The 12,848-nt window shown below is 40.7% G+C and overlaps 1 protein-coding gene across 1 annotated transcript; it reads left to right on the top strand.

The window, feature by feature from the left end:
• The first annotated feature begins 705 nt into the window (after positions 1-705).
• On the top strand, positions 706-12,268 carry Chia (chitinase acidic). Its single transcript, XM_077791230.1, has 11 exons — positions 706-775; positions 2,067-2,096; positions 3,250-3,451; positions 6,324-6,380; positions 7,054-7,219; positions 9,501-9,625; positions 9,805-9,928; positions 10,209-10,394; positions 10,867-10,986; positions 11,072-11,213; positions 11,929-12,268. The coding sequence occupies exons 1-11, from the start codon at positions 751-753 to the stop codon at positions 12,177-12,179; spliced, it is 1,428 nt and encodes a 475-aa protein (XP_077647356.1). The 5' UTR covers positions 706-750; the 3' UTR covers positions 12,180-12,268.
• The last annotated feature ends 580 nt before the right edge of the window (positions 12,269-12,848 follow it).

The raw sequence follows: 12,848 nt of genomic DNA, 5'->3' as shown, positions 1-12,848 counted from the left end.
CAATTTTAACAGAGAATTCTAAAAATGGTCAATTCCAAATATTTCTACAAAAAAAAGAAACTGATTTCAGTATTCATAGCCATCTCTATCCATCAGCAACATGAAACAGAATTCTTTTAGCATGTCCTGGATATAACTTGAAAGTAGGGAACACCAAGAGGTTCTTGGTGGCCTGAGAGGAAACTTTTCAGGAACCAAACAGTCTTAGATACAATTATCATGTCATCATAACTTGAAGTCATTCCAAAGTAAAATGTTCAGAACTTAGCACCTACAAAGGGAAAGTACCTTTGGCATTGATTGTACAAATTCCACATGCAAAATTCCATGAAGAAGAAAGGTTGAAAAATCAACTAATAACTTCTAAGGGTTCTCTTATTTACTTTCCAGTAAGGACATGATTTGATATCAGTCACAAAATGTACTCAAAAGAAAACCTAACCACAGAATCAAAATAGATGCCTATCAGCTGTAAGAACTGCCAAGAAAGCTATTAGGCCAGTGATTTCTATAGTGATGGACTCCACCTCCCTAAAGGGAGATGTGTCATGGTTCCTCCTTCTGGGGCTGGGAAGGTGGTGCAGTTGGTGGGAAGTCCAGGGGGCAGTGTCCTAGGGGAGGAGACTTGTTGACACAAGGATTAGTGGATTAGCTTTGGCACACATCCTGGTTTAAAACTCTCCATTTACTGTTCAGAGACTCAGATGGTATAAAAGCAAACCCAGGCTCTCCTGGACCAGTACTAACGGCATGGCAAGATTTACTCTCCTCACAGGTAAGATGCAATGAGAAATGGACCCTTGGCCTCACCTGATTTCTCTTTCTCTCAGGATCTGACAACCATGAGGCAGTCTTTACGTGAGGCATCTATGTTTTTCCATTTTTGATCATTTCGAATTTTCATGGTCCTGACAAAAAGGCTTACTTTCTTCCAGTGCTTGTCTATCTTTTTTCATCTTTGGCTTGGTTCCGTATTCTCTTCTCCTCTTCACTCAGCACCTAATTGGAATTGCATTATGTTTATTGACATGCTCATGTCTGAGAAGATGCTTTTTCAGGGGAGAAAATAGGTAGGAAATGAGATAATATAGCTATGTAAGTTGTCTTTGTTCTATTATTTTTATTTCTCTTTTGTACTCTATAATCCTACTGAGTCCATGAGGTATATTTAAAATGTGCCTCTTAGAATTGCAATCATTACAAGAAGTGGTTGATAGATGTTCAGAGCCAAGTCATATGCAGAATTTTTGTGGTGGTTGTGGTACCAGGTATTGGACCCAGGTGTGCTTAACCACTGAGTCACAACCCCAATCCGTTTTTTAAAATATGTTTTTCATTTAGAGACAGGGTCTACCCTATTTTCTTAGTTGCTTAGGGCCTCACTAAGTTGCTGAGGCTGGCTTTGAACTCATGATCCTCCTGCCTCAGCCTCTCCAGTTGCGTGGAATGAGAGGTGTAGGCCATCACAACCGGCCTGGCAGAATTTATTAGTTTCTCTAAAGCTGTGATTTACAATCTTTACAAAATTTAAGACCCTTTCAAAATCAAACCTAAAGTTCTTCTCTTGCTGGATGATTAAAGAAAAGAAAAAAAACCCTTTAGACCCAATAGACACTGAATTCCCTGTTTTAAAGGATGCCTGATACCTGCATTGTACAGGGCTATACTCACCTCAGCTCAAGAAGTTGGGGCATTTGTGGATGTGCAGTTATTGAGTAATTGAGTATGGGGTTGCTGTCAGACAGTGCATCTTTCATAGACAGTAGCCACATCTTGGCAATTGTGAATAATACCACAATGAATATGGTAGTGCCAATCTCTCTTCAATAATACTCTTTTCTGAAACACAAGGTGGAAGAAGGAAACTTGGCCATTTTTTATTAAGTTATGAAGAGTAGGTCTTGTGTGTTTATTGAAAGGACTGTCCTCTGGCATAGGCATCCAGTTACACTAAGTGTAAAAATCTATGGTAAATAGGATAGCACCCAAGGCTTCAGAATCAGATTCTCCAGGATACAGATAACAGGTTCAGAATAAATGTTTTTTTTTTCTCTCTCTCTCTTTAGGACTGGCCCTTCTGCTCAATGTTCAGCTGGGTAAGTCAGTGACTCTGTTTTACTCTTGACAAAATCTTTTCCTACTAAACATCTTGAATCCCCAAGAATATTCATCAATGAGGTGCATATTGATAATGAAATTGTCTGTTTAAATGTGATTTCAAAAACATATCCCAGCATTACTTTTTTGAAAAAAAATATGTTGAGATAAATCATACTACAGAAAGAGATGGGTTGCTTTAGGGAGAGCATACTGTTTGGGGTTGGCTGTCCCTCATGTCCTCCTCAGCACAACCACCTGAGAGTTATAAACTGGCATTCACGGGGCTAGTTAGGACTACTGGGCATCTTTTATTTCTTTTTCTTTTTATTCTGATTTGTTATATATGGCAGCAGAATGCATTATAATTCATATTACACATATAGAGCACAATGTTTCATCTCTGGTTGTACACAAAATAGAGTCATGTATGTCTTCATACATGTTCTTCTCAGCAAAAGAAACAGTCAGATAGATGAATAGAAAGCCATCATTTTGGGAGCAAATTTTTATCACATGCAAATCAGATAGAGCACTAATCTATAGGACATATAAACAACTCAAAAATATTAACACCAAAAACATAGCCCAATCAATAAATGGGCCAACGAACTGAACAGATACTTTTCAGAAGATGATATTCAATCAATCAACAAATATATGAAAAACTGTTCCACATCTCTAGCAATTAGAGAAATGCAAATCAAAACTACTGAAAAAATTTCATCTCACTCCAGCTACTAAGAATACAAAAAATAATAAGTGTTGGCAAATATGTGGGGGAAAAGGCACACTCATACATTGCTGGTGGGACTGCACATTGGTGGAAAGCAGTATGGAGATTCCTTGGAAAACTGGGAATGGAACCACCATTTGAACCAGCTATGCCACTGGGCATCTTTTCTTAGATTTCTAAGCTAATCCAAGATCTCACAATGACTCTGTCATAGTAATAATAGCCAACTACAGGTCAGTTACTCGTTCCTGAGTTGGCATCTTTGGACTCATCTGTAGGTGCTGTTCATACCCATCACCACCAGACAGAGATCAGGCAGTTGAGGCACAGGAGGGAAAAAGACAAGGGCCAATACTCACTCCACAGTTCAGCAGCACCTAAGCCAGGACATTGCCTTTCCTCTCTACAACTCACAGGTTCCAGCTACCAGCTGACATGCTACTTCACCAACTGGGCCCAGTACCGCCCAGGCCTGGGGAAATTCATGCCTGATAACATCGACCCCTGCCTATGTACTCACCTCATCTATGCCTTTGCTGGGATGAAGGACAACCAGATCACCACCATTGAATGGAATGATGTCACTCTCTACCAAGATTTCAATGGCCTGAAAAATAAGTAAGAGGTTTTGTGCTATTTGTCTCTCCATGCCTGGCTCATATCACTTAATTTGGGCTACTTTGGTGGGCCAATAGTTAACAAACATCAGTGTTTCTTAAATGTAATTCAGTCAATCAGCTTGAGGTGGACCAAGACAATACATATTGTTTTCCTTTTCAATTGACAAACATTGTGTGCATTTATTGTGCAAAACACAAGGCTTTGAAATATGTGTACACTGCAGAAAGGCTCAGTTGAGCTAATTAACATAGGCATTACCTCACATACTTAATTTTTTTTGTTGTTAAGAACATTTAAAATCCACTTTCTTGGTGATTTTCAAAACAATGTACATTGTTATTAACCATAATGCCCACACTGTACAATGGTGTTTTCTTGAACTGGCTCCTCCTGCCTCACTGAAATTTTCTATCCTTTGACCAACATCTCCACGAATTCCCCACCTCCATCTGGCCCCATTCTACTTTCTACTTTTATGAGTAGAAGGTTTTTTTCTATTCCACTTGTAAGTGAACTTTTGTGCTATTTTCCTCTCCATGCCTGGCTCAGATCACTTAATTTAACACTTCTATTTTCGCCCAGGTTGTTGTAAATGAGAGACTCATTCTTTTTATGGCTGAATAGCATTTCACTGTGTATATATTACAAATTTTTGTTCATCCACTCTTACCCTGATGGACACCTGGGTTGATTCCACATCTTGACTATTGCGAATAATGCCACAATTAATAGGTAGTGCCAATATCTCTTCAAGATAGATTTCATGTCCTTTGGGCAGAAACCTGGTAATGAGATTGCTGGATCATTTGGTAGTTCTATTTGTAACTTTTTTAGGAGCCTTCATACTGTTTTCCATAATGACTATTACTTTACATTCCCACATAATGGTGTCCAAAAGTTCTCTTTATTCCACATCTTTGACAAAACACTGATTATCTTTCATATTTTTGATAATGGCTATTATAAGAAGAGTGAGGTGGTGGCTCCTTGTGGTTTTCATTGGCATTTCTCAGTTGATTAGTGATGTCAAGTGTCTTTCCACATATCCATTAGCCATTTTTTTCTTTTGAGAAAGGTCTATTCAGGTTGTTTAATAAAGTTATTTGTTTTCTCCCTACTGAATTTCTCTGAGCTCCTTATATATTTGAAATATTAGCTCTTATCAATGTTTGGTTTACAAATATTTCCTCCCATTCCATAGGTTGTCTCTCCACTCTGTTACTCCTCACTCTGATTGGTTCCTTTGTTGTGCAAAGGCTTTAGGTTAATGCCAACCCATTTGTTAACATTTGCATTTGCTGCCTGTGCTTTTGAAGTTACATTGAAAAAAAAAATCATCATCCAGACCATTGTCATGAAGCTTTCCCCTGTGTTTTCTTCTAGTATTTTTGTAGTTTCAAGTCTTAAATCTTTAAACCATTTTGTGCACACGTTTTATATGGTGTGAAATAAGGATCCAGTTTCATTCTTCTGCTGTGGATAGGACTCTGCACTTCCAGCAAACCCTTCCTAGATGATGCTGATGCTTCTGGTTCCAGAGATACACATTAAATAGCAAGTACATAGACAAAAATAGTACCTACCTTGCCTGCTTTAGTACACATTCAGAAAATATGGGTTCAATTTCTTGACTGCCCCACTGTTTTATTTTTTTGTGTGTATGTGCATGCACATGCATGCGTGTATGTTCCAGGAAACTAAAAATCATATTGGCTATTTGCATGAGGAAGCAATGGGTAGAGAATTACTAAACTTTAGACATTTTTGAGCCCAAGAATGAGAAGGGCTTCCTGCTACCTAGTAGTTAAGAGTTTCACTCAGTTTAATCATATCTGAGATAAGGAAGACTGCAAGAGATTGCTACCATCAGCAATAACACTACAATGAGTGCAAATACTAGAATTTAATTGTTATTAATTACAGTAGAAAGTAAACTCCTTTAGATTGTTGTTTCTGCGGTGTTGCCCATGGATTATGTCCATCAGTATTCCATGTAACACTTCCTATAAATTCCTACCTCATTACAACTGAAGCAGAATCTCTGGGAAAAGGACTATAAACCTGGAATGATAATGTCCTCCTCAACTCTTGCACTGGATTCTCATGTAAACTTATATTTGAGAACCACTATTCCAGAAAATGGTATTCCAAGCCTATGAATTTGTATTAATTATCATAGAGGTTGAGGATATCATTATGCTCAAGCAACATTTATCATTTTATCAGATGGAATAGAATATAAGCTTTGAGGCAACACTTCACACATATAGCTGATACATTCTTTTTTTCTTTATTAATTTATTTTTATGTGGTGCTGCGGATCAAACCTCACACATGCAAAGCAAGTGCTCTACCATTGAGCCCAGCCCCTTGCTGATACATTCTTAAAAAAAAATGTTCCACTGGGCACAATGGCAACATGCCTATGATCTCATCAAGACAATGAAGCAGGGAGGATCACTGGTTCAAAGCCAGCCTGAGAGACTTAGCAAGAGAGATCCTATCAAAATAAAATGAGAAAGTGGTTGGGATGGAGCTCAGTGGCAGAGATAAGGAAGACTGGGATAGCATGTGTAAGGCCCTGGGTTCAATTCTCAGTATCATACACACACACACACACACACACACACACACATGCACACACACTTCATAGTTTAGATTTCCTTTAGGAACCCTGAGCACATTTATGATGATAACAATATGAAGAAATTTTCTGAAGAAAGTATTCAGTACTAGAGGAAAAGTGTTCTCTATAGTAATCAGAATAGGAGCAAGACCCATACTAAAAACAACAATGTTATTTTAAAAGAGGCACTTCTGTATTTTGAAATTTCTCTTTCTTTATATTTTTGTGTCTTTTGCTTTAAAGGAACAGTCAGCTGAAAACTCTCCTGGCCATTGGAGGCTGGAACTTTGGAACTGCCCTGTAAGTCCTCTCTGAAGAGCCTGTTGTCCATTTGTTATTGGAACAAGTTAGCCCAATGTGATCTCTGTCCCTTTAAGCTTCACAATCTAAGGCAGGGACTGAAGGATGCACATTGAACAAATATGCTAACTAGATAGCTTACTAGCCCAGAATGTCAATATTTATTAAGTAGTACGTACTTAATTTCATATATTTAAATTTGGTTGGATATTCTTGGATCCTATCCATAGGTTTAATTATCAGCTTCCATAATGATCTTGTACTTTCAAGAGTACAGACCTGAGGAAAATCTTGTACAACTTCTATTTGTCTCTTGGGTAAAGAAAAGAGAAAATCATGCACATAAGCAAGAAGATCCTTTTAGGACACATGAATTTGGGGAACTATTTAGATATAGAACACAGTGAGCTGAACACCCAGGTAATCAAAGCATCAAGGATGGTTTGAGAGAAATATTAGAGCAAGAGAATAACAGAATAAAGGGAACACCAAGACACCATAGCTTGGAAGAGTAGTGGTGACAGAGGATGCCCAGGAGAAAACGAGGAGCATGCATGCCTCTGGGATAGGGGTCCTGGTGAAGGGCTGAGGCAGAAATCGAGGAATCCACTTTTTATGTTCCAACGTATTGAGACCATGAGGCCATGTCCTGCTTTTCTGGTGTCTCCCTCAGTTTCTCTACCATGGTTTCCACTCCTGAGAACCGCCAGACTTTCATTACCTCGGTCATCAGGTTCCTGCGGCAGTACGGGTTTGATGGGCTGGACTTGGACTGGGAGTACCCTGGGTCTCGTGGGAGCCCCCCTAAAGATAAGCATCTCTTCACGGTCCTGGTGCAGGTGAGGAACAGAGAAATAGTCTCTTTAGCCCTAGATAATTGAAATCTCTTGTTTCCAAGGAGAATTGGATAACTGCATAAAGAAGATAACCTTAATTTAGAATTATAGGATTTTAGCATTGCAAAGATTCCTAGATGCCATGCATTCATATGTCAACAGCTTTTAAAAACAATAACTGCATGGGCGCTAGGTGCCAGACATTCCTCTATATCATGTGTTAAGATCGTAATTCATTTCATCATCACCTGCACTCTACAATACAGATAATATAACTATGATAATATTTATTTTACAGATGAGCAACTAAGACAAAGAGAGGTTATAAGAAACTTGCCCAAGATCACACAACTCGTGTCATAAACACCTACATCGTGGGGCTAGAGAGTCCACCACTTTTAAGAGTCATAGTAGACTAAGCTGCCTTTTATTACTGAGCACAAACATGCTCTTGGCTTTAAGCACACAGAATCTGAGGTGGAAGACTTAAACCTAACCAACAATTACAGTAATTTTGAAAATGCCATGATAAACTTCCACAGAGTGTAAAAGTAACAGAGAGAAGCTGCCTAAGTCTGCTCTGGACCCCAAATCAGAAAGCTCTTCCTACGTAAAGTGATGCTTCCTTTAAAACAAAACAAAACCCGTGTTAGCCAACTAAGTGAGCACAGGGCAGGCAGAAATGAAGACATGGAGACCCATGTGGGCCAGTGGTGAGTGCTGGACTGTGAGGCTGCTCAGATGCCCAGAGTCAGATCATGTGGGGACTTCATATTAATATAAAGAATTGCAGTTTACCCTCAAGGCAATGGGGTAGCTTTGAAGGATTTTAAATAGTAAAGAAATATAATACAAATGAGCTTGGGAAAGGCTGCTCTGGCTTTAACCCTGGAGGATGAAGGGGAAGGAGGTGAGGAGGAAGGGACAGGGTTAGGCACCTGTTGAAGGGAACCAAGCAGGAGATGAGGAATGCCCAACAATGTCTGGACACCCAGGGAAGAAGGCTGTATTCAAGGTGTGTAAAGATGATGAAATCAACCGGAATTAGGGACCAACCACAGTAGATGCATAAGAGAATTCCCAGTTTTCTGACTTTGAGGACTGGTTTGATTGTGGTGCTATTATCTAAGATGGTAACTACAGGGAGAAGCTTAGATTTGCAGTAAGAACAAGGACTGATTAACAAGAGTGGGAGGTATCTGGAATGCCCAGCTGGTGTTGGAAGAATACCTATCTGGAGTACAGGGCAAAGTTGTGATAGAGTGTGCCAAAGCCATCAGCAAGGGTAGATGATCACCAAGAAAATGAATGGAATGATGAAAGTTGGGGACTAAGCATGCTTTGGAGATTTAATCTCTCCCAAAGGACGTTTTTACTCCATATATCAGATTGTCAACCATATTGTGAAGAGTTTCAGTGTTGCGTAGCTCACTACCTAAAGTCAGTTTACTTATTCATTACACAGGTCTGATGATCAGAGCTAGCATCTTTCTTCTTAGCTGGAACATGCCTCAAGTCATATAGTATAATGTCCAGTTATCAGGTCTTCAGTTCAGTGGTCTGCCCACTGAAACAACAAAGAACAAAACCTCACGATTTGTCATACATGGGTTCAATACTTCAAGACAGCAATAAAATCCTGCCTACAATTTTTTTCTTCCAGTTATCTGTCCTGGTTCCTTCAACCGATAGCAATTTTCAGAGAAACTCCTCTGGAATACACTCTGGCACTACCACATAATGCAATTATTAGAGCTGAGCACAGTACTGCAAATTAGATTAGAGTCACACAAAATAGAGGTGAAAAGTCTCTAGCCCTGAATGGGTGTCTCTCATGTGGCAGTTACCACCTTCCTGATTGGCCAATTCAGCATTTCATTTGCTGGGGTGTCAGTCTTATAAGGTAGTTCACCCATAGATCAAATGGAAGCAAATTTCTATACTGCTAAAAACTGGAGGTTACTATAACAACTGTAATTTCCCAGTGTAATGATACACCTGGAGCTTCAACTAGTCACCTAAAACACAGGCTGTGGTCATGAACTGGCTACTAACTTTCTCTGGGATTTAGAGAAATTGTCTAATTCTATGGATATTAGATGTCTATAAAGTTGATTAATACCATCTAACCTATCAACTTTGATCAGGGATGTTGATAGAATAAATGAAGACAAAATATGTGAAAGCAGTTAGAAAAAGGAATATGTATGTAAATATATTTGATTGACAGTTAAGGAGTGGAAATCAGCTCATATGCGACCTAATACATCCTATAATTCTGTAGGAAATTCGTGAAGCTTTTGAAGAAGAGGCCAAGAAGACCAATAAGCCCAGGCTATTGATCACTGCTGCAGTTGCAGGTGGCATCTCCACCATTGAATCTGGCTACGAGATTCCCCAACTGTCCCAGTGAGTGATGTACCTCATCTCAAACTCCTATAGCTGTCCTTGAGGCAGAATACACTTGTCCTTGGTCTGTGTTATTGTCGAGGGACTTTGTTTAGGAGGCTTTGGAGAGGTGTTTTCTGTCTGCACAGGTATGGGAAATGACCACTGGAGAGTGTTTTAAGTCATTTACCCCCCCTCAGGTACCTGGACTACATCCATGTCATGACCTATGACCTCCATGGCTCCTGGGAGGGCTACACTGGAGAGAACAGCCCCCTCTACAAATACCCAACTGAAACTGGAAGCAATGCCTACCTCAATGTGGTAAGTCTCTGCACAGATGCAAATGCAGATCAGAGGTGAATGGAAATCATATAGAGATTCAGGCACAAAATCAGAGTGAATTCCATAAATGTGTCACTTAGACAAAGTCCTCATGATACTGATCATATCTCAAGTACATTTCATCAAAATATTTTGGGAAGAAGAACACTAACCCTTCAGTCATTAATATCATGCAAATTTATACAACAGAGAACTAACACAACTAAGCCTTGGGTCCTCAGCTGGTTGGATCCTGTAACTAACCCAAGTGCCATTTCAGGATTATGTCATGAAGTACTGGAGGGACAATGGGGCCTCAGCTGAAAAGCTCATCGTTGGATTCCCAACTTATGGACACAACTTCCTTCTGAGAAACCCTTCAAACCATGGAATTGGTGCCCCTACTTCTGGTGCTGGCCCTGCTGGGCCCTACACCAGGGAGGCTGGGTTCTGGGCCTACTATGAGGTGAGTAGTTTGTTCTACACAGTTCTCTGTGAATTTTGTGCACGGTGCTGAACAGTAGTAGGCCTTAGAGCTAAAATCTAATGTAATCATGAATGTTCTTTCTGTCTAGTACCTACTTGCTCTGAGCAGTGTTACTCCAAATTCTTAAACGATTTTAATAGCATACTTAATAACTTAATCCACTTAGTAATAAATATCTCTTCAACCAATAGACTTAATGTCATTTACAGTAGCACACAAAGAATAAAATAAATGCATCTCTCATTTTACTGTTGATTGCTCCAATCAAGCTTGCAGAATGGGGACAACATATGAATATCTGAAACACAACTTGAGCTTCCTTATCATAAATAGGTAATTGAGGAAAACCCAATTAGAGACAAGAAAAGAAAGAAAAATCAAATGCAGAAGTGTATAATTTTCCCCCATGGGAATAATATTTTAAATATTTGAATCTGTTTAATTATTTAAGATCTGCACCTTTCTGAAAAATGGAGCCACTCAAGAATGGGATGCCCCTCAAGAGGTGCCCTATGCCTATCAGGGCAACGACTGGATTGGCTATGACAACATCAAGAGCTTCAATATCAAGGTAAGGTCAGCCCTCAGCTATGTGGTGATCCAGCATGGAACCCTAGGGAATACAAGGACTCCTGTTGTCCTCTGTCCTTACACAGGCTCAGTGGCTTAAGCAGAACAAATTTGGAGGTGCCATGGTCTGGGCCATTGACCTTGATGACTTCACTGGCACTTTCTGCGACCAGGGCAAGTTCCCCCTGATCTCCACCCTGAAGAAAGACCTGGGCTTGCAGAGTGACAGTAAGTGACAGCAGGGGTACCTGGGTGTATGAATTTTCCTAACTCAGAAGTCAGCCTTGCCATCTGCCCACTGAGTGCACAGGGAGACTTCCCATTTCCTTACACTGTTCTTGCCCAAGTAAGAGACAGGTTTGGGCAGTCCTTTCCCAAGACCTGAACTTCCACATCAAGAATTTTATTCTCATGTGGAAAACCAGGCCAACCTGGGTTGTTCTTTACACTGCTAAGTCTTAAGGTTGTGTGAGAGCCCACGGAAATTATACTGATCTTCAGAGTAAAAACCTGCCTCTACAATCCTTTCTTCAAAGTCTTTCAACCCACCTGGAGAGATCCAACAAGAACTCCTCTCTACTTCTCTCCTGTCTCTAATCTGTCATTGAGGGGACACACCAGCTCTCTAAATTGTTACCAGGTTTTCTCTTAGAGCTTACTTGTTCACCACTTGTACCCTAATCCTAAAAAGGTGTTTTATACAGACAAAGTGCACTTAGTGTCCTTTCTTAATGACTTTGATGTCGTAAGGAATGATAGACTTGCTTTTAGGGGGATTCAGGCTGACTTGACATGACAGCTTTTCTTAATTCAGTGTCGGGCTCCCTTCTGATCCTCAAGTGGGGGACTCCAAAGCTAACTGCAGCCCATCTCCTTAAACTTGCTTCCGGTTTTCCCCTCTGGAACAAGCCCACTGGTCTGACCTATGTGCTGTATGTTTCAGGTTGCACAGCCCCTGCTCCCAGTGAGCCAGTCACTACTCCTTCTGGCGGAAATACAGGTGGGAGCGGGAGCGGGAGCTCTGGTGGCAGCTCTGGGGGCAGTGGATTCTGTGCAGGCAAACCCGATGGCCTGTACCCTGTCGCTGATAACAGAAATGCCTTCTGGCACTGCGTGAATGGAATCACCTACCAGAGTAACTGCCAGCAAGGGCTTGTCTTCGACACCAGCTGTTCATGCTGCAATTGGCCATGAACCTGTCTGTGTCTCAGTCTCCTTTGCTTCTCACAAAGGACATTTTGATTCTCCCTAAAGTTCTATAATAAAGCCAGCAGTCAAAATGAGTGTCCTTGTTTTAAAATGATTAGGGTTGAAATATTTTTTAGATGTGACAACACCAGCTGTGCATGGGCTGGAGTGGCCATGGAGAGTGTTTGCCCAAGGGGTGGAACTAACAGCATGGCTGGTTGTCTTCTGTCTGCCTGTGTCCACCTGCAGGGGGCTGTAAGAAGGAAATTTGAGTGCTGGGTGCAGGGTGGGATGAGGGTTTGAGAAAGCTAGGTCTGCCGGTTGCAGTGGCACATGCCTGTAATCCCACAGGCTCAGGAGGCTGAAGCAGAAGGATGACGAGTTCAAAGCCAGCCTTAGCTTTTAAAAAGTGAGGTGCTAAGCAACTCAGTGAGACCCTGTCCCTAAATAAAATACAAAATAAGGCTGAGATTGTGACTCAGTGGTCGAGTGCCCCTGTGTTCAATACCCAGTACCCCCAAACAACTCCTGCCACTCCCCCAAAAATAAAACAACAAAGCAGTAGCAATAGCTATGTCTGTAGTCTGGTGACCAATACCTGGAAAGAGCCAAAGTGACTCCTCTGCAGAGGAAACTGGCATAGACAGGGCATAGGCAGAGCTGCTTGGCTCCCCA

The sequence above is a fragment of the Urocitellus parryii genome, chromosome 11 (assembly GCF_045843805.1).
Source record: "Urocitellus parryii isolate mUroPar1 chromosome 11, mUroPar1.hap1, whole genome shotgun sequence".
NCBI lineage: Eukaryota > Metazoa > Chordata > Mammalia > Rodentia > Sciuridae > Urocitellus > Urocitellus parryii.
This window is presented reverse-complemented; position numbering and strand designations above follow the sequence as displayed.